The sequence below is a fragment of the Acipenser ruthenus genome, chromosome 18, assembly GCF_902713425.1.
Source record: "Acipenser ruthenus chromosome 18, fAciRut3.2 maternal haplotype, whole genome shotgun sequence".
In the NCBI taxonomy this organism is placed as follows: Eukaryota; Metazoa; Chordata; class Actinopteri; order Acipenseriformes; family Acipenseridae; genus Acipenser; species Acipenser ruthenus.
The window spans coordinates 27390595-27411569 of NC_081206.1; the positions used below are offsets into that span (position 1 = coordinate 27390595).

At 35.1% G+C, this 20975-nt stretch overlaps 2 protein-coding genes across 5 annotated transcripts in view; one reads left to right on the forward strand and one right to left on the reverse strand.

Moving 5' to 3' along the window:
- Positions 1–827: 827 nt before the first annotated feature.
- On the reverse strand, positions 828–9791 carry LOC117417084 (serine/threonine-protein kinase VRK1-like). Its single transcript, XM_034028822.3, has 13 exons — positions 9654–9791; positions 8964–9123; positions 8762–8817; positions 7793–7862; positions 7441–7528; positions 6259–6367; positions 5640–5732; positions 4824–4956; positions 4584–4704; positions 3986–4044; positions 3230–3402; positions 1389–1503; positions 828–1175 (listed from the first exon to the last, which is right to left on the reverse strand). Exons 2-13 carry the CDS (start codon positions 9121–9123, stop codon positions 1060–1062), a joined length of 1293 nt encoding a protein of 430 aa, XP_033884713.3. The 5' UTR covers positions 9654–9791; the 3' UTR covers positions 828–1059.
- Positions 9792–9810: 19 nt separating this feature from the next.
- The window catches only part of LOC117420674 (protein phosphatase 1 regulatory subunit 37-like), a 32876-nt gene continuing 21711 nt past the window's right edge, over positions 9811–20975 (forward strand). For 3 of the 4 annotated variants that reach the window (XM_058991777.1, XM_058991776.1, XM_058991779.1), the window contains exons 1-7: positions 9811–9871; positions 12913–13066; positions 14527–14624; positions 17097–17142; positions 19207–19307; positions 19657–19776; positions 20106–20253. In XM_058991777.1, the coding sequence (XP_058847760.1) occupies positions 9833–9871; positions 12913–13066; positions 14527–14624; positions 17097–17142; positions 19207–19307; positions 19657–19776; positions 20106–20253 (706 nt within the window). In that variant the 5' untranslated portion in view covers positions 9811–9832. Of the gene's footprint in view, positions 9983–12912; positions 13067–14526; positions 14625–17096; positions 17143–19206; positions 19308–19656; positions 19777–20105; positions 20254–20975 lie in introns of all 4 variants that reach the window. The other variant, XM_058991778.1, reaches the window with a different exon arrangement.

The window sequence follows — 20975 nt, forward strand, 5'->3', positions numbered from 1 at the left end:
GACCTTATTTCTGAAGAAATTAATCTGCTCAAGATTCGTACATCTATATTCCATTGAATACATTAGTAGTTTGGAAGACCAAAGGCGTATCTTTTATATATTACTAACTTTAACTTGTTGTGACCCTTGATATTCTAATGTCACATGTTTATACGTGGACATTTGTCGCATCGTTATACATTAATACTTTCACAAATTGTGAGTTAATTTCAGTTCTGCAAATCAGTTTTAATAAATGTTTCACTGGAAGGAATTTGCAACACAGTGACAAATCTGGCATGAGCTGTCAGTGCAGTTCATTGTAGTGCCAAATGCACAGACTCGGATCTATGAACATAAGCATGCTATAATTAAGATGCAGTTTCAGCCTAGATAACCAAGAACATTGACACTATTGTTGTAGTAACAGAAGGACGGCTTTGTAAATCACAAATTTCTTGTACAATACCCATTATCAAACTTGAGAATCAGAACGAAGTGTACCAAAAATGATGCTCAATGTGCAAGCCAGTCACAGGTCAAAGTGAAGTGAAAGATATTGTCCAAGGAGTTTCCACAACACTAAAAATATGAAGTTGGTAAGGCTTAAATGATTAATAAGATATTAGTACTTCAAGCAGCAGGTTACAAAAACACATACCAGTAATGTAATTGCTATGAGAACTAGTGAGATATCAATACTGAAAGTACGGTGTAACAAAGAAACTATTCAAGCTGACAAGTAGTCAGGGCTACTTTTAAGCAAAACACCAGAATAGTGAATTATTAAACAACAAAAACATCTTATGTGTTGCAAAAAATAAAACCACAACAGCCACAACAAGTAATTATTTCTAAGAATTTTGTTTATTAAGAAAATAGCCCCTGCAGCACAATTTCATGGAGCCTAGAACAGCTGTAAATAGACTATATAATCATTCCAACATCTTATTATTTCCCAAGGGATACAAAGTGACAGTTCACTGAACAAGCACGTAGCAAGAAAGAACTTAAAAAAATAAAATAAAAAAAAGGAATAAAAGGTATGGAAGAATAAAGAATAAAATCATCAGAAATCACTCATTTCGTCAGTTTAGGCCTGCCTCTTCCCCTTCCAATTGCAGGAGAAGTCTGAGTGCCGGTTTCTACCAGAATATTTTTGGGGGCAGGTGACTTTTCCTTCAAACCATTTGCCTCTGAAATATATACATATACATATATAAAATACACATAGGAAAAGTTGAAAGGGCATAATAACTAAAACAAAAGACATTTTCCAAGGTCCGTTATTTGCAATTTGTCAATTATACAGTGCAATACAAATAGAATAGGTCTCTAAGGTCTCCTACAGGCACCTAAAGCTACAGTTTGAGAAGAGCACGTTCACCTGGCAGGGTTTCCTTCCTCACCTGTTTTTGATGGAACACCTTGTCCTCGTCCCCGTCCTTGTCTTTGCTTTGTGGGAATGACCTCCTGATCTCCACCAGATTCTTCAGACACTTCTGTAAGCTTTTTGGTCTTTTTCTACGGAAAGAAAACACAAAATGTTATGACGTCTTATTAAAGATAAAAGGCTGCATAACCATGAAGACTGCAAACACTGGCAGAATAACTTATTTATTTTACAAGAACCATAATAAAAAGTTCAGTGCCCTCTCCACATGTACACACAGTACACTACATAAATATAAACATCCCCATTGAAATATTATATAATTTGATCAATTTTCAAAAACCTGGAAAATCAATAAAATATAGAAGTAACAATACCATCTATTTCACAAATCTTAACAAAATAGGGCTTTTTATTTTGCAGTGAGGTACTGAGCAACTATAGAAGAGGAGTTCTATTGAGAAAGGAATATTTCTTAACCCATGTGACAAGGAAGATGCACTTAAAAGCTGTAATCTAAATCTGGCTCTTGCTGAAAGAACAGTATAATGAACACTTTTTTTTTCCCCCAGACCTGAACTATCACTAACCCCCCCCAATTTTGCCAATTGCTGCCTCATGATTACCATCCAGACCCTGCTGAGTTGAACAGATTGGCTAGATAATTACATACAATAACTGCAGTGGGCAGGTGACCCTCAGCTGGCACAGGGCAGCTCCCTGGTGAAAACTTCCATATGCAAACTGCACTGAAGAAGTACAGCACAGCGGCCTGATTATCAGCCAACTCAGACTCCAAGGTTACCATGTCAGCAGATTTGTGATACATTAGTAAGGAATAAACAGACACTTCAGACTGGTATGGAAATTAAAGTACAAAACCTATACAAAGCTTCTAGGATTATTTATTTGGAAACTTATTTATTTTACCTGATGCAGCCCTCAAACAAAAATTTGTTTTAGAAGAATTGTATATAGGGTTTTTTTTTTTCTTCATTTTTCAGTGCTTATTTGAGCCATTTTCGAGTTATATGTAAATATTTTTGGGGGGGCTTTCGCTTTTTATATACTGTATGAAATTATTCTTTTCGGTTAGTTTTTTTTTTTTTGTCACAATATGTATAGTAACTCGACAGTACATGCACACTTCAATTGTACCTTCTTTCCTTTGCTGTCTTCCACAATTAATCCTTATGGTCACTATATTCTTGCGTGTGTAGGCATTTCTTTACATTTCGCCACAATTTGCAATTCTGTTTTAAATTCCGCGTGTGTGTAAATACTCTCAATCGACGTACTGTAATATAACTTTAAATCTCGTGAGCAAGAACATCTTGTTTTAAATTTTGCAAGCGTGTTACAATCCTCCAATAAAAATGTAGAATTTCCTGCCACTCTAGTTGGAGCGGGTGTACAGTATTCAGAATGAATCAATGCAAGATACAATTCAGGAAGGAGGGACTGCATTGGGATTTATTTATTTATTTATTTTTTCGCAGTGAAAGTTTTTCTGGCATTTACTGGATATACCAATTTTATTATTTTTTTTGTAGCAGGGGTGTTTTATCGGTTTTAAGCCCCAAGTTTGTATTATAAGAGAGATTTGATATTTAACCAAATGTTTACTCATTTTACACAGTAGGAAAAAAAAAACTATTTAAAAATCAGTGTTTATTATCCATAAGGAATATGGATGCTAATACTGTATTTTATAGGACTGAGCATACACCTCCTGCCACAGTATTATGAAGACAGTGTGTACTTAATTATACACAGTCTGGAAGCCACAAATTTACAGCAAAATTGATTCTTTCAAGATTACATATATACACAAATATTAGATTTTTTTTTTTTTACCTTGGTTGATTTGGATGCCAGTTCATTAACTGATATAAAGAAGTCTAGTTTGTCGTCATCCTTGGAGCCAATAGACTTGAGTCCTAGCTGGAGGATAGTGCGCAGTTTCTGATATGAAGGCTTGTCATTATATTCCAAGGACTTAACTTCCTCCATATACTCGATCATTTCATCTGAGACAAATCAAACCATCAAAGCCAAGGATTATAACATCCATTACACAATCCACAAACCAATTATCACACAAATAATATTCAGCCATTACCAAGCTACAGTAACCACACTAACCAAAAAATATGGGAAAGGCAAATTACCACACCTCTGCTGTTCAAAATGAACACACACTATTCCAGTAAGAATTACGGATATGTTGGAGAGTAAAATGCTTTTATGTATCACCATCTATCACTGTTCTGGGTCCAAGGCTGTTATCTACATTTGGTTTCTTTACAGTTTTGTCAGACTTTCAATGTGTTAGTTGTTCAAACAAATAAAGTATGCCAATCCTGTATTACAGTATATTAAACATGCCTTTCTGAAGTTGAAGTGCATATTAAAATTCCATACAACAAATCGTGTTCCCGAGAAAAAAACTAAAGTTGGATCTAAGGATAAGTGTAATGTACAACATTACAGTATATTTTTACTGTACATTTAAAATCCTGTGACAAACATTTAAACTAGAAGTCTTTTCTCAAGGTCTTTGATCATTTACATTCATTACATATTATACATTACTTTCCCTGGTTTACTTACGTGGTGTGTCATTTGTGGAGAAGCATTTAGATATAAAATCCGATATGTTGTGTCTGGACCTGTTAAATGAATAAATAAATTCAATAAAAAAATTTAAAAAGCGTGTATCTTGAGTAAAAGAGATCATGTTTACACATTACAGGACAGATTATATCAATGACTGATTAACTGTCATTTTTTTTTTTTTCTATCAAACTATCCAGTCATTTATACTTTTGAAATGGGGTACATATAAGACACCTTAAGATTAATTCCATTTTTTTTTTTTAATGTAGTTTACATTAAAACAGGTATCATTTTTTTTTTTACACGTTAGTACGGAGACTAGTGTGTCTTAAAACCCTATAGTGACGGTGTGGGGAAAATTGCCAGCCCGATACACTGGTAGATCGACTGTTATACATATGATAATGAAAGGTACATATCTCTTCACTATTACATAGCTGTTGACTATTTTTATTCATGCGATACATTCTGAAGTTATCGTTTAAGTAAATGTGTATATGAGAAAACCCAGGATACCAAACTTAAAAACATGGTAGTGGCATTTTGACCCTTTTTAGATTACAGCAGAATTATGTAGTGTAATGTGGCTTACTTGATTTTTAAGTCTCTGACATAGTTGGGGTCTTTCAGGTTATCTTCCCAAGGTAAGCTCCCACACAACCACTGTATCATACAGTAGCCCAAGATTTCCAGGTCACTTCTTCTTGATGGAGCTGGGGGGGGGGGAGGGGGGGGGTAAAGTTAGTGTGTCAGTTTTAAATGCTGTGTAAAAAAAAAATAAAAAAAAAAAACACTTAAATAATTGTTGTACTTTTCTGTTTGAAGAACTTACATACTCCTTTGTGTGCATCAATACTAGTAAACTCAATGGTTCCATCATGGCATCTCTTTGGATCTTCCTTATACTCTTTAAGGACCCCCTCCGGGCTATACCTATAGGCCAGTCCATAATCTACCAAGTAAACCTGGGTACAGTAAAGCAAACAGTTAGTACATTTCTGCATTGTGCTTGGCTTAATATTTGAAAGCTATTCAATCACAGTTTGATTGCAAGTCAAAACATACGTTGCATTAATACAAGCTAAGAAATGCAACTAAACCCACCAATCCCATGAGATTTCCTCTCAGGATAGTAATTTAAAACACTGCAGTTTAATAATACACCGCTGTTACATTATTAAAATCAGCAAATTCAATATTTTTTAACATTTATTTCCTTAGGAGAGGTTTGCCAGTTATTTTAGCTGTATATAATGGCTTTATCTAGATGATTACAGGATTTATTGAAACTGAACACTATAAACTATACTGATAGAATACCGCACATATCCCCAGAAGTAAAACTCAACAACTACTAGAACAAAACAATATCTGGATGGAACAGTGAAAAGGTTACTGAATCTAATCTCTGCTTTGTGGATGCAAAAGGTTATCATTCTAGCATAAATATTATCTCCTGCAACATACAAGAACAATGTGTCCAAAAGCATCACTGCAGTGTATGCTGGTGTATATTTGTAAAATAGCAGTAGTGTTGGGTTCCAGGGTTTTCTTTTGAATATATTCTCAAATTTTAAATATTATGCACAAATCATGTTTGGTATCTATATCAATATACACAGGAAACTGTTTTCAGTAGTACACTTACCAGATTGGGGTTCTTGTAACTAAGAAGAAGGTTAGAGGCTTTGATGTCCGCGTGCACATACTCATGTTCATGTATATATTCTAGGATGTCAAGCTAGAACACCAGAAGAGAAAAACAGCTTTTAAAATCACAGCAATGCATTAGATGTGCAACAGATTTGCAACCCCCCCCAAAAAATCACATTATTAAATTAGCTCAAGCACCAATACCAAATTTAAATAAATATATCTGAGATACACTGAACATGTGCTCAATTAAAAAAAACACTAATATTTACAAATGAAAGTAACTGCTGGTGTTAAATGTGTTTTACTCAAATTCAGTTGTGAAGTGTATTAAATTGTATGAAAGTTTTAAATTACACATCTGCAAATGCTCTCATCACCTTTAAATGATCACTTAGTATCGGGCGACATTGTTGTTCTCTTTAGCCATCCTAATGAGGGGATTTGTATAGGATGTATTTTTATAAGCAAATGTAAACTGTGTTGCTGTCTGGTTATTGTAAGGTTCTGCAAATAGATTTCTACGAGTTCTGCCACTGGGAAAAAAGTAGACAGACATGGTGGTGGTTCATACAATGGTGGCCTTCACTCACTGCTTGAGCCATGCAACTTACTAATCTCAGTCCTAGCTGTAGGACAGTTTTTCGACTAAATCGTTTTCCATTTTCTTCAAAGACCTTTTGTAGATCTGTACCGAATCTGTCCATAACCATGAACCTGTACCTAGAAAGAAAAGAAAAAACAAGATTGCCTGAAAGAATACAATACTTGTTGGAACGTACTCTTTAAACCAGCATATTTTATCAGCAGCCCTAAACTTTCAAGAGATTCTTGTGAACAGCACCTTTATCAAGTACCTCCACCGCCAACTTATAGCAAATAAGGAGTAATTGGTTCAATATATTGTACAATGCTGCCCTTTGGATTTTCTTTAAAAGGTAGGGAATCTGTGATCCACATCAGGACAGGGACAAAGAACGTTAGTGGCAAAAAATATTAAGCTGTATAGGGGCAGTTAAAGAATCTGAAACATTACACTTAGATAGGCAGGCTGGGCAATAAAAAGATGAAAACCTGACAAGTCACCTAGGAAGCAGGGCCATCAGTGGCAGCCAGAACTTCACTAATTTCAATGTGAAAACATGTTTAAATTTGTCAATGAACAATGTCTACAATTCCTTCAGAAATGTTAATTACATTTGAAACTATTCCAATCCTAATGTGTGCAGTCTACTACTAGCTCTCAGTCTGTCAAATCAGATGTCTTATTTCTTAGCAGACGCCCTTATCCAGGGCGACTTACAATTGTTACAAGATATCACATTATTTTTACATAGAATTACCCATTTATACAGTTGAGTTTTTACTAGAGAAATCTAGGTAAAGTACCTTGCTCAAGGAGGATGATGGAAAAACTCCTTACATGTATATCGTACAGTACTGTAATACAGTGAAGTAAGATATGGTCACTTACCTATTCTCATTTCTGAATATTCTAATTATTGATGCCACAGTTACACCCTCTGCCCAGCCTCTTGCATTGAAAGGCCATTGAATACATTTCCATTGAACACATTTCCAAATAAGTCAGTCACATTCAGAGTTGACTAAGGGTGTGCAACTTTAATTTCTGTCTCTTCTACATCTGTGAATTAGGGACTAGAACATCTCTATTCAAAATGACAGTTTCAGAGGGAATAGATATAGAACACACAAAAAACAGATACGAATGCATAGGGTTAAAGTTAATACATTCCTTAATGAAGATTCAAGTGCAAGAGTTGAGCAATATTTACCTGCTTCCGCCTTTCTCATGCAGCCCTGATCCCCAATATTTAGGAACCCCTAGGTACTTCACTTTTTGAGATTTCCTCCACTTTTCAACTGAAAATGTAAAAGAGGTCAGTTAAAAAATAAAAAAATGCTTTTCTCTGCATACCATAAAATTTAAGAACACATTCTAGAAGTAACATATAACACAATCTAAACATACACATACAGTGTATGGCTGTAGTCAAACAAGTTAAATGGCACCTATCTATATGTGATTGTGAGGTGCAAGTAGTGATGTGATGTTAAAAACAGATGTGTCACAACAGGGTTGTTGAGATGCTTAATACAACATATCCAAAATAAAAATCAACTCACTTAGATCAGGTTTAGCTGCTCTCATGTAGAATTTCAGTTCAGAGAAAAGTGGTCCATTGTCACTTGGCTCCTATGCATATTTAATTGACACAGAATTGTGAAATAACACAATTAAGTATACAAAGAAGTTAATTTAAGTCAACCAGACTCCCACCCCTAACATGTATGTACATTTTGAGCCACCTTATCTTCTGAATACTGCAGAAGTACTATGTACTGTGAGGTAGCGGGTTGTGTGAGACAGCAGGGAGGGGGTTAAAACCTCCCTGCGAGAGAATGTACCTTTGTTTGTTTGTTTGTTTGCTGTATTGTTTCATTTAATTTGCTAATTGTGTTATTGTTTAATTTAATTGTTTGTTAATTGTTTTATTAAGTATTATCCCCTGGGTGATTAAAAATTAGAACCGGGTGCAGGGTATTTAAGACGTGCAGCCAGGCCGCATGAGGTGGCTGAGTAGAAGGAAGCAGAAGAGAGGTGCTCTGCTTCCGAGTAGCCAGAAAAGTAAGTCCTGTGTCAAACGTGTGTTTATGTAAGGACGGGGAAACAGCTTTGCTGTCCCGTGTTAGACAGGGTGTTCCTGAGAGCTGAGTTAGTGCTCCAAGAGGAGTTAGGTTTTGTTTTGTATTTTGTTTATTTTGTGTTTATTAAAATATAGCACAACCGCGCTTAAAAAACTCCATTTCTGACGTGTTGGGTCTATTTTTAAAGGGGCAACGAACCCGTGTGAGTACGATCGTTTACAGTACATGGAACTTGTTGATGCAGTATATGAGCAAGTGCAGGCACATGCTTCAGTATTGGTTTATCTGACACAGTGACTCAAACCAGTTTAACAAACACTAACATGTTTACTTAAATATGAAAATATATAAATGATGAAAAGCGTAGGCCTACTATAAGTTACTTCCAAACAGACAAGGCATAATTCATTTAAAAGTAGTGAACATGGATTGTATTTTTGAACTTACCACTTTAATGACATATGGGGCATCTTTCCCAACTGTCCCAGAGGAATTTTCATTTGCTGCAGGAAAAATATAATTAATAGATCAACATGTTTCTTGCATAACTTTCTTATGCAATTCATACCATTTTTGTATACATGAGTTTGTTTTTGTTTGTGAAAAGGATAGTCAGTGCAGATCAAAGTCTAAACTAGTTAAACCATACCCAAGTAAAGAAGTCCAAATCCTCCCTGTCCAATTGGTTCTCCCAAAATCCACTGCTTCTTGGCTGTATCTGTCAGAACTTCACCTCGTGGAAACTCTTCTGCTAACTTTCTCTTTGCAGGAGCTCTTGCTTTACCAGGGGGCTTGCTTTTTGGTGGCATCTAAAAACACACATTTTATACGTTTTCGTTTATAAAACAACTCATTTACTGGTATTTATGTTTTGGTTGTCAATGGTAAAGATGCATTAATCGCTAGGGTGGTGCAGCCAAACTAACATATATAACAGTTATAACATACAAATGTTGTATTTATAAACGGCAGAAGTAATTCGTAATTGCCAGGCAAATGAGATCAACTTGCTATATCACTTCCACCACTATACACGTTACTGCAAAGAAACTGTTCAGGTTCAAAACGTTTTCACTTAGTTAGGCCATTGTCATAATTCACTACGTACCCGGTTACTACTAGTGTTTGCGAATTCGTAAATGTAAATAGGACTACGATTAGCTAGGGATGATACTATTCATGGTATATCTAAAAACAAAAACAAGACCAACTTATATACACATTCTAGTCAAGCGGCCTATAACATAGCCAACTTCCGTATCCTTTATTTTATTCATAACCAAATATATGTGTATATAAATGATTACTATAGAGATAATACCATTTAGACAATGTTTACCTTGTTTAGTAGTCAATCTCAATGCAGTATTTAACAGCAAACGGCAGCTGTATAGACTCTTCTTTTCTAAGCAACCCTCCAAACTTCCCGCACTCTGCTACATGCAGGAAAACTAGCGACCAGCCCACCAACACTGCTTGATACTATTGGCCAGCTAGCGCCCAGTATCCGGTTTTGCGATGGTGATGTCTGGGATTTGGAGTTCTATTTTTGTAAAGGTCCGTGAAATGTAAAATGTTATTGCTACACGACTTGTAAAGGTCCGTGAAATGTAAAATGTTATTGCTACACGACTCGGGCTATGATGATGTACGGTCACATGTGGGAAGGTAGGCAGATGTTAAATGTGATATTTTTTCAGGAAAATTTAACTACCGGTATGTTATTACTTTTTCTAAAAAGAAGCCGAACAGGAATGAATCTTGGAAACTGCTTCTTACTGTTTAAAAAATATGACACCTTTTCGTCTCGCGAAATTAAGAAATATAAACAGGTGTAAAGGTTAAGAAATTAAATACTGGACAGTAAATTACATCGACTTTAAAGGAATTGTATGAAAAGTCAAGTCCATATTGTACTATTGTCAATAGTATTGATATTGTGTTTTTCCATTCATTTTCTATTATTAGAGAAAAAGTAGTAAAAGCTAAGATACACTACAAGTTGTAAAAGTTGTTAGCGGTGTGTATGTGTGTGTGAACTTCAAACTTTAGAATTCTGCAGTAATATGTTCAACGCACGAGAAATCCTTAACGGTGATTGGTTGAATTCTTATACATGATTTATAATTTTATTGCACACTATCTGAAAAGCAAAATATGTTAGATGTATGAATATGCATGAACATATCTATAATATGGCCAATGTGTCTTAAACTTTGGTGTTCTTTTTGAAAATGTTTGTTTCTTATATCATTCATATAAACAGTCAATAGTGGTAAATCTAGAAATAGGCTTCTAAAAGTGACAAATAAACCATCCGTCTTTCTCAATGTATTCTTCTTTTAGTGTTTATTGTTTTGTATCTTGCAAGACTTGACAGAAGCCCCTTGGAAATGAGAATGTCTCACACAGATTTGCATTCTTATTAAAGAAATACAATTGAATAGTAATTCACTTCAGCCTCCCGGGGAAGGTCTATCAGCCAATTCTTTCTTTTTTTCTGAATTGTATTACCATATATTTTTTTTACTTCTGCTTTCTGTATGATTAGAACAGAAATTTGATAAAAAAAAAAAAAAAAAAAAAAACTGCTAAATTAAACCCACTAGCCATAGTGATACCCCAATAACAAAACCTCAGATTCTTGGTACTGTATCTTTGAGTTTAAAATAAAAAAGAAGATCCCTAATAGTTTTTTTTTTTTATTTTTAAGTTTTCTCTGGGATACAAAAGTTAACGTCCTATGTATTTCTGAACACATAAAAAAAAAACAAAAAAAAACATAAAACACCATAGGATAGTTTATAGAATACTAACCCTACCCAAACATATATCTGGTCTATAAATTCTGTTAAAAAATGTCCATAAAAAATCTAAGACTGTCTTTATATTTCAAACATTACAGTCTGCCTTTCATCTGATATATATTGGCTTATACAAGATGTACTATGATTGTCTCATCAATCAAATACTATCTCCAACATATGGTGTAATCGTCAATGTTTGGTGTAGTTATGTCTACATTCATATATTGTATCTCAGAAGTTCAAAGTGTATGATAACAGTGGCAGGTGGTCTTAATCTGAAAGAAGACGGTAGAGACACGTAATTAGGCCATGTGTCAAGTCATGCGATTCCTGGACAGTAAATCCACTGAGCAGTACTTTATAACCATATACCCTAACACTGGGAAATAAATAATAGTTTTGAAACCCAATGCTTGGTATAGATGTACAGTTAGGCGTCATGTAGTTTACATAACGAGACAGCAGGGGTTATCATGAAGGCAGTGGGGTGAGAATACAGAGCAGCAGGTAAAGGGAGCGTCCTGCTATTTCTCTTTAAGCAAATCATTGACCTTGCACTGTTGGGAAAATGCATCTCTTAAGCTACAGGGATGGAAACAGTGTTGCTAGAAAAAAAGGATTACAATTAGATGGACATGAAATATTAACATTTAGTAGTATGTTAGTGTAGTGTTGGACTTGGTCATTTAATGCCAATAATATGTTTTAGCAGCTAGAACTGGAGTAGCCGTCATTCTGCAAAATCACATGCAAATATCACAGTGTTATGAAATGTTTTATCCAACTGAAAGCCTAAGAAGATTTGAAGTGAAACTTTCTGGGGTGTTTTCACACCCTGGTGATATGCAATCTGCATATTGCATATAATACATTCAAAACTGACACTACACCTTAGGGGCAATTAACAATACTTTGAAGAGTTTGTTTGTGTCTTCATATTAATAATTAGGATTTGGTGCCTATGAACTAATTCCCCGAAATCTCCACAGTACATACCCAGGGCACACTTAGAGCATTTAGTTAAGAGAGCCTTTAAAATAAGATGTGTTGTGCAAATGTAGTTTATGCCTTCTTCGCTTTAGTTTCTTTTATCTGGCTATTTGATATGGAAATATTGAATTTCACATGCACGTTAGAAGACTGCCTTATAAATAATGAATTGCACAGTATCCTATATCAGCTTTACGAAAGTGTTGAGCAGAGAGACTTCAGTTCCTAACATGGGCCTACGTCCTCGGAGATTTACCATCTGTGGAAGCATTTTGCACTGCTGAACTGGGATGATGCGCATTTAAGATTCTTATATTTTGTGTTAACAGGTTTATAATGTGACTGGTATATTATTATTATTATTATTATTATTATTATTATTATTATTATTATTATTATTATTATTATTATTAGTAGTAGTCATATTAGTATTATTATTATTATTAGCATTAAAATTATTATTATTCATATTAATTATGTTCATCTTAATGATATTTACTATCTAAATTTAAAACACAAGACGTAGTGTAATTAGAGCAGGCCAGATAGCTTATCTTTCCTGAAGGCATACATTAGAAACAAGATCTTCAAGCCTGGTTAAAATCCAGCAAACATCAGTATGGTATTTCTGTGCTGGCTACTGTATAAACAGTTTCTTGTCCCACTGGAATGAAGAAGTCTAACTATGTAAACAGACAGACCTTGAGTGGCGCTAAAGCAACAACAACAAAAAAAGGGCCGTACAAAAATGTAAGTTAACTTTGTGACAGTGAGCCTGGTTTAATCTTGTGTTACCGACAGCTTGAAATGACAGGTAGTGAGGAAGACTACAATGCAGAACTGACTGCTTCTCCCCAGTCTGAGAAGAAATGTAGAGGTGAGAAACGTGTCTCCTTCCCCCCGGATGAAGAGATAGTGTCTGGCTTCGCTGAACGCAAGGACTTGTTAAGGGATGGTGAGTTTTGTACTTATTTTTCCAGATTTTCCTTATTTTCCTTTCCCCATTTTTACTGTCCGGGATTGATATGGCGAGTGATGATAATGCGTCCGGTGTAGTAAGTTATTTAAAACATGACTTGGGTGAACAGAGCTTGGTGAGTCTGATTGACTAAACAAGACTCCAAATAGATGATAGATAAATACTTTTGGACACTGCAATGCTTATAATTTTCTGGGCCTCCATCTTTTAAGTTTGTTTGACACTGAAAATGAAATATTAAATAATGCGATTGTTTCTTTGAGGGTTTCATGAAAAAAGCTATTGAAAAGCTTCTCTGACCACCAAATCTTTTGGCCACTTGTTTAGTGGTTTGCTGAAATACAACTATTGGATCCACCTCTAAAATTGAAATAAATGGAAACTATAAGTCTTTTAACGTCAACCCATTTTCACAGCTTTGCTTTTTCAGTCTATGAGTGCTCACATATGATGCCAGTATCCAAAAGGGAGGGTGTAATTTAGGTGATGACAGGCTACTAGATTTTAATTCAAATCCATCAGTCAGATCAGCAAAATCGAGGTTGCAACACTTAAGGCAGAAAGCTAAAGCTTTTAGAGGGAACTTGTTTTTCTATTAACAAGGCTGCTGGATAGCGTTTTTAAATTTTTTAATATTGCTGTTTACCAAATGTTGATTTGTCTTCTTTGACAAACATGAGATATCATTATCGCCACAGTTTTTTTCAGCCATTTGTTGTAATGCTTGTTTACATTTACTGCCAAACATATCTCTGTTCAGTAAAGTTCTACATGTATATGCAGGTACCAATCAATACCTAACTGAAACACACAAATGTTGAACAATACCTGTTTCTGGCTGCTGAGCCAAGGCTACAGAACAAGGAACAAAAAAAATAAATACTAACACAAAGCCAATTTTTTTCCAACTTTAAATGCCTTTTTATTTAAAAGGAAAGATGTGGGAGGCTCCAGAAAGGTTTAACTAATGTGGACTTAAACCTGACATTTTCTCTGGGCATCGCTTCTGAGTTAAACATTGAAAGGCAGCCCTGACCCTTAGTTCCTGTGCCTTGTGGCTACTAGAGGTGTTCTTCAGCAGGGTAACACTTATACCTTATGAAATGTGCCTAGTGTCTATAAAGCATAGGGACTACCAGTGAACCTTGTCCTAATTATTGTGGGCACCTTTTCTCCCATTAGCTAATACTTTGCATTCACTTTTCTTCATGAGATTATGAGATTTTAGAAATGTTCATCCTTTATTCACAAAACTTTCAAATGATACTTTTGATCTGCATTCCCCTATTTTTTCATATCTTATGTGTGTGAGAGAGGGTGGGGGTGTATGGATGACCACAGAATGACTTAATATCTAGGAAATTCAAGGTATGTTCCTTTTCTTAACGAGATGAACCAGGAAATAAATTTGTAATGATCATATTATTTTATTTTAGTTGACAGTATCACCTTGAAAGAGATAATAGCTTCCTATAAGCAAAGCTGTGAGAAGCACCAAGTGGAACCCAAACCAAAGTTACTGGAACAACTCCAGGTACAGTATAAATGGCATGAATCACAGTAATGAGGATCAGATAAGGCTTTTGACAATTTAAAATTTGATTTAATGGATCTCTTTTAGGACTTATGAGTTGTGGTGCTTTTTTAAATGGTTGTCATTTTGAGCAATGACAAATAAGTAGTGTGGAAGTACACTTCTACAATGCCTGTTTCCATGGACAAAAATGTGAAAGGGGCTAACATATTTGCACACCCCTAATGACCATGTTTCTATTAGCCTCATTACAGAAATTCCACCTTGCTCAGGCTTGCTTATAGACTGCCCCAAAAGGGTTATTGATAGTAGCAAGTATGTCAGTATCATCCCCTGCCACGGCTATAACATATATCAACAGTATGTACAGAATAGTTTAGATTAGCAATTAAATATTAAGTCACAATTTCATAAGTGATTCTTCACATATTTACAAAAATGTAAGTGTGACATACAGATAAACTGACGTACAGACAGACACCAGAATCTGAAATTCTCAATAATGTATGCTAAATAATGTTAATACCAAGTTCCGTAACAATTGGATAAGTGATTCTCCAGTTAATGAAAAAATGTGAAGTGTGACGTACGAACGTACAACCGCCTACACGATATACCCAGCGGGGGATGATAATTCACAATCTAGAACACATAGATACAAATATGAGGGTATAACTCATTCCTGTAACATGCCATAGCTAGATTTGTCACTTGCTTGTTAATATCTGTTTATTTAATAATAATAATAATAATAATAATAATAATAATAATAATAATAATAATAATAATAATAATAATCATAATAATAATCATGATGATGATGAAATGAATAATAGATACAGAACACCAGGGACTTGCAATCACTATAGATAGTCCTGTTAATCTGGTATGGCTTGTTGTACAGTGGAAAGTAAGTTGGTCATTGAACCTGTTCTTACTTAGACTCCAAACTGTAATATAGAACAGAGAGATGTGTAACTTTATTATAGGCAAAGCACAATACACCACAGAGTCATAATAGACAGATTTTATGAAGGGGGTGGGGGGGGGGGGGCATGTAAATCGCATACCCAGCACTCAATACAAAAATGGGAATTAAAAAGATATGTTCTAGCAACCTCTAAGGGTGACAACACACATTGTGCTTTTATCCTGTGAATGCAGTATCTGGAATTTAAAATCAAAATGCATGAACAAAGAAAAATAGTGGAAATATTTTAAAAGTCAATTACAATTTTGTGTAAGTTTTCATTTATTTTAATGATAAATTAAGTTACTAATTCTGTCTATGCTCTTTCTAGACACTGCAGGTTTAATTGCTAATTGTTAACTGGGAATGAATACATTTGCATATTAATTAGCTCCCAATTTACATTTTTAATTTGCTGCCTTCAAAGGGTGTGAGATAAAAGGTTGTGTTATTTTAAATAATTTATGCTTTATTGCTGAAAAGATGCTGAAAGGAAATGTGCAGCTGATTTTAACCCCTGAGAGCTTTTACGATATAAAGCACTCCAACAAGTATTTAAAAAATACTAATTAAATGGAACAAAAAAACCTGAAGTGAAACAGTTCTTAACACAAAGCCACCCAGAATATAAACAGCTCTAGCAGGTCTCCAGGATTTAGAAGGTGAAGAACAGAAATGTACCAGAGATGCTTTTGTTGAAGTCAAGTGCAGAAGAAGCATTTCCATGACTGTGAAATGGAGTTGTTTTTTTTTATCACTTAATTTTGCTATTTCCCTTCTGATGCTGATAAATTTGGCTACAGTCTAAATGTATAACTAGTTAGGTGGCGGTCATGCGATGATTAGAATGGTGGGGGGCTTGGCGTTTGTGTCTGACTGTGAGTGTGTATCACTGCCAGGGAAGTTCAAAAAGCAATTTACAGAAGGACATTTTCTGACATACTATAAAATGTGTTAAAGATGAGGACCATTGTACTTAATGTTTCAATATGTTGCACATTAGCATAGATATTAATGAGCCGTGGAATCCAGACCTCCTCTGTGTGTCATACTTAAATCAGTGTGTCAACCATTAATTCATGTTAAGTGCAGCAAAATGCTTTTTTTTTTTTTTTTAAGGCTAATATACCCTTAAAGAGCGAAGGAAACAGTAACAGCATGATATATAAAAAGGACAAAATAAAGGTCACTAACCCTAGTATTACATTTTAATTCTGTCACTGCTATCATTATACTGCTTTTAAAAAGTATAACAACTTAACAAAAATGCTTATACCAATCAGAATAATGAATGTATCCATTAATGGATAGCAGTTCTAATTGACTGCAGTGAATTGTGATGGGGGTGGTTTGCTACAATAGTCTCCTAAGAAGTGGCATGAAATAACATACGGTATATGAATCCGAGTTTACTATGCATGCAAATATTGTATATTCTTGTTTCTGTAAAAAGCTTTTTTTTTTTTAGTATGACTTTTTTCCATTTTCATTTTGCATTGCAGACCATCACAGATTTGCACAGTAGGGTCAGATGTCTAGATCTGAAAGGTAATTACTAGCTTTGTGTTTTTTTTTTTTACTGAACATCCTTATTTTCTAAACATTTTCTTCATGCCTTCTGGGAATGGTTTCTCTTACACAAAGAGAAGAGAGCAAGGGAAGACAATCAAATTGCTGTTTAAAATTGTTACTGCCATTGATAACTAACTACAGTAGTTTTTTTTTTTTTTGTTTTTTTTTATATATAAATGATTACTTTAAATTGGTGAGCTACCCCATCCAGCAACAATAGTATCAATTTACTAGTGAATGAATACCACTTTGGGGTATAAACATGCACCTTTATTACACACCATAAGAGTGGGGCCACATGACACGGTTATTATTATTATTATTATTATTATTATTTATTTCTTAGCAGACGCCCTTATCCAGGGCAACTTACAATTGTTACAAGATAGCACATTATACATTATATCACATTATACAGATATCACATTATTTTACATACAATTCCCCATTTATACAGTTGGGTTTTTACTGGAGCAATCTAGGTAAAGTACCTTGCTCAAGGGTACAACAGCAGTGTCCCCCACTGGGGATTGAACCCACAACCCTCCGGTCAAGAGTCCAGAGCCCTAACCACTACTCCACACTGCTGCCCCACTGCTGGTTATGCTACTAGTATCCCAGTAGTATAAGAAGAAACATCTTGTCATAAAAAAAAGTTTCGTTTCAGTGAATCTAAATGCTGATTTAGATATTTCTCAAATGAAATCTTGGATGTATTTAATAAACACCCCACAGTATTAATATACATCTAATAATAACAGCAACCACATTGGTGTGAAGAAAGCTCTAGCTCACACAGTAATGCCCCCTCCACTGCTGTCTTCTGTTTCATCATTGTAGATAACTTAAGATTCGTTAAAATAGATCAAATCAAAAAGGAAAATACTTGAAAAATGGCTTAGGGTAAATATAAATAAAAGGAAATAACTTTTTATTTTTCAAATGAAAGATGCTTATTTCCATGGGGATGCTGCCAAAAATAGAAGCTTCGATGGAACTTAGATGAGCAGCATTTTTTCTACACGCTTGCTAACCTTGAGTTGCAAACATTTTTTTTTAATGCATTGTGCTTGCAACATGCTGTTGACACAGATACTGTATGAACTGTAATGCATTTTGGATGGACAGTACAATACAAAAAGTGCATATGTTGTTCATTTTTAATGTTATCCAGGTATTTTACATAGCAGCAACCTGTTTTAATAATCTGGGTGGATTTTTATACCACCTCCCTAAAACATACAAACCTGATCTACTGAGGACCTTTCTTTGCTGTATTTGTACTGTATTTATTGATGTTAATAAGGGGATCAATCTTTTAAAGGGGGAGAAAGATCATTTGGATTGACAAATGTCTTCAATATCTTCAAGGAGAAAGTTTTTGTTTATCTTTTAATACGGCTCGCTTGTTTTACTTCTTGCTTCCTGGTCACACGTTGATGACATCTGACTTTAAGTCTCTGTACATTATCTATAACAGGCAGAAGGGATTAGAAAATGGGATTTTCAGATCCCCTTATGTGGCACAGTTAAGTGATTATTGTAAAAATCATTTTATAAATGATATGCCAACGATGAATAAATTATTATCTTCCAACATGCAGCTCGGAGCAATCTGGTGCACACACCAGCAATGAAGATAAGAGTTTACGAGGAGAAAGGGTCCTTTGAATATTTTCATAGTAAAGATGGACTACTGTGTCCATCAAAGTGTTTCTTTAGGCTTTGTTTAAAAGTCATCTGTTTCAGAATTATCAGCAGCTTTTTAAAATTATCCCTTTTTTGGGGGGGGGGGGGGGGGGGGGGGTCATGACAATCTTGAGCATGACCTGCATATAACTAGATCAAACCGAGACAGACACTCCATCTCTTCTGTAAAGTTTCAGACAAGTATTTAAAAAGTCACACTGTTTACGTTTAAGGACGCATTTAGCTACCATTATCCAAACTGCCCAATCTCAGATAACTCTGGCTGAGATCAGCAATTGTCTGACAGTGCAGCAAACAATTGTAATTGTGCAAAGTTGAATTGCTTTTCAGGTGAACGGTTAGATTACCAAGCATGTGAATCTCTTGAAGGATTACTGAAACTGTTACAGTACGAGTTTCTCAATCTGCAGGAGGCTGAATTGGATGAAAATGTGAGTATGCAAAATGAACTGTTCATTAGCAGAGGCATCTTAAAAAAAAAAGTTGGACTGCTAGTGATTTCTTGTAACAGTCCAATCAGGAAGTTGCCTAAAATGGATTGAATAAACAGACCTGCTTGCCCCATTCTAAAAATGATTACTACAAGTAATTCAATCTTTTGTGCAGGAGGAACAGAAAGTCATCTTTAAATTTCAAATTATTGACCTTGAATCTCACAATAGGACAACATACAGTATCCCTAAAACCCCTGCAATAGCCAAAATCTAAACCAAGACCCCCCAACATGGAAGTTTGATTTAGGAACAACTAATTATGTTTCAATATTTACTCTTTTTTCAGGGGGCCTCTGCTTTGTTTGATATGATTTCTTATTATGACTCAGCGACACACCTCAACATTTCCTGTAATAAAAGAATTGGGGCCTTGGGCTGGCGTTCTTTATCTCGCCTGATACAGCAGGTAACATCACATTTGTTCATGTAAATGCTACATTTAATTGAGGACCAGAGAAGTGCCGATATAATTTATTATCAGGAGTGGTACTATCTGCTTCTATTATTCAATTCAGTAATTCATTTTGGTCTTGTTTTATTTTACTGGTCACTTTTTTGTTTATAATCTCTGCACTTACTAACATGTTAACACATCTGTTTAATTGTTTGTTAAGGGTAATTAAAAAGTACTGTTGTCTTGAAAATGATGCATATCCCTTCCGATTTAAGCAGGAGAGATGCAGTCTTAGAGCAGCTGCTGTACCTTTGTAAAGAATTCCAATGTGTGTTTTTCAGAGCAGTTGCCTGTGGAGACTGGATGCATGTAACATACCTGTACTGGAGTATCCTGCACAGGCCATGTCACGAGCCTTGCAGTCCAGTAGACTGGCTGTACTGCACTTTGAAAAAACATGTGTGAGTGGTAGGCCTCTCTTTACACTAGGTGAGTTTATTTTCTCAGTAGATGGGAATGACTGAGAGACCTCCCCTTTAATTACACCTGATTACACATGCTTTCTATTTTATGTAATGTCAAAGCATGCAGTTCTTTATTCCTTTTATAATGTTCCTTTATAGCTTTCTTTGCCTTTCCAGCATGTTGCAGTTTCTTTCTATGATAAGCATTTCATTATTTGAAGCTATGCTGACTTTTTATTTCCCATTTAAACCTGAGCTTCTGGCAGGTAATTTGCCTACTCTATTCACTGTGTCGTCTCTCAGTGGAAACCAGAGGGCCTGATTGTTGTGATCGACTCGCTGGGCTTGATTGCAGGACTAGGCTTTGCAGTTGACTGAATCAATCGCAACGATCAATCCACTTGGTTCCAACTGTGAATGATGACAATGTTGGCATTCTGCGTGCAACTGTAATCATTTGGTTGCTGCCTAGAGTGGCTGCCCTACAAAACCACTACTGGGCTTTCAGCTAAAACAAAGGAATGCCATCACTAATCAGACTGTGTCCTAAAACTCTTTTTAACTTCTAATACAATGGTCTCTTAACTTTCAGATTAAAAATTATGTTTTCAGAAGCCTTGTTTATTGCACACTTTACACTACATTTTGTATTTATTTAGTTTTTGTTCATAAAAGGTAAGGCTAGGCATGGAGCTGATAGCACATCCTTTATCAAGGATTGTACAATAATTAATAGTGCAGTTTGTG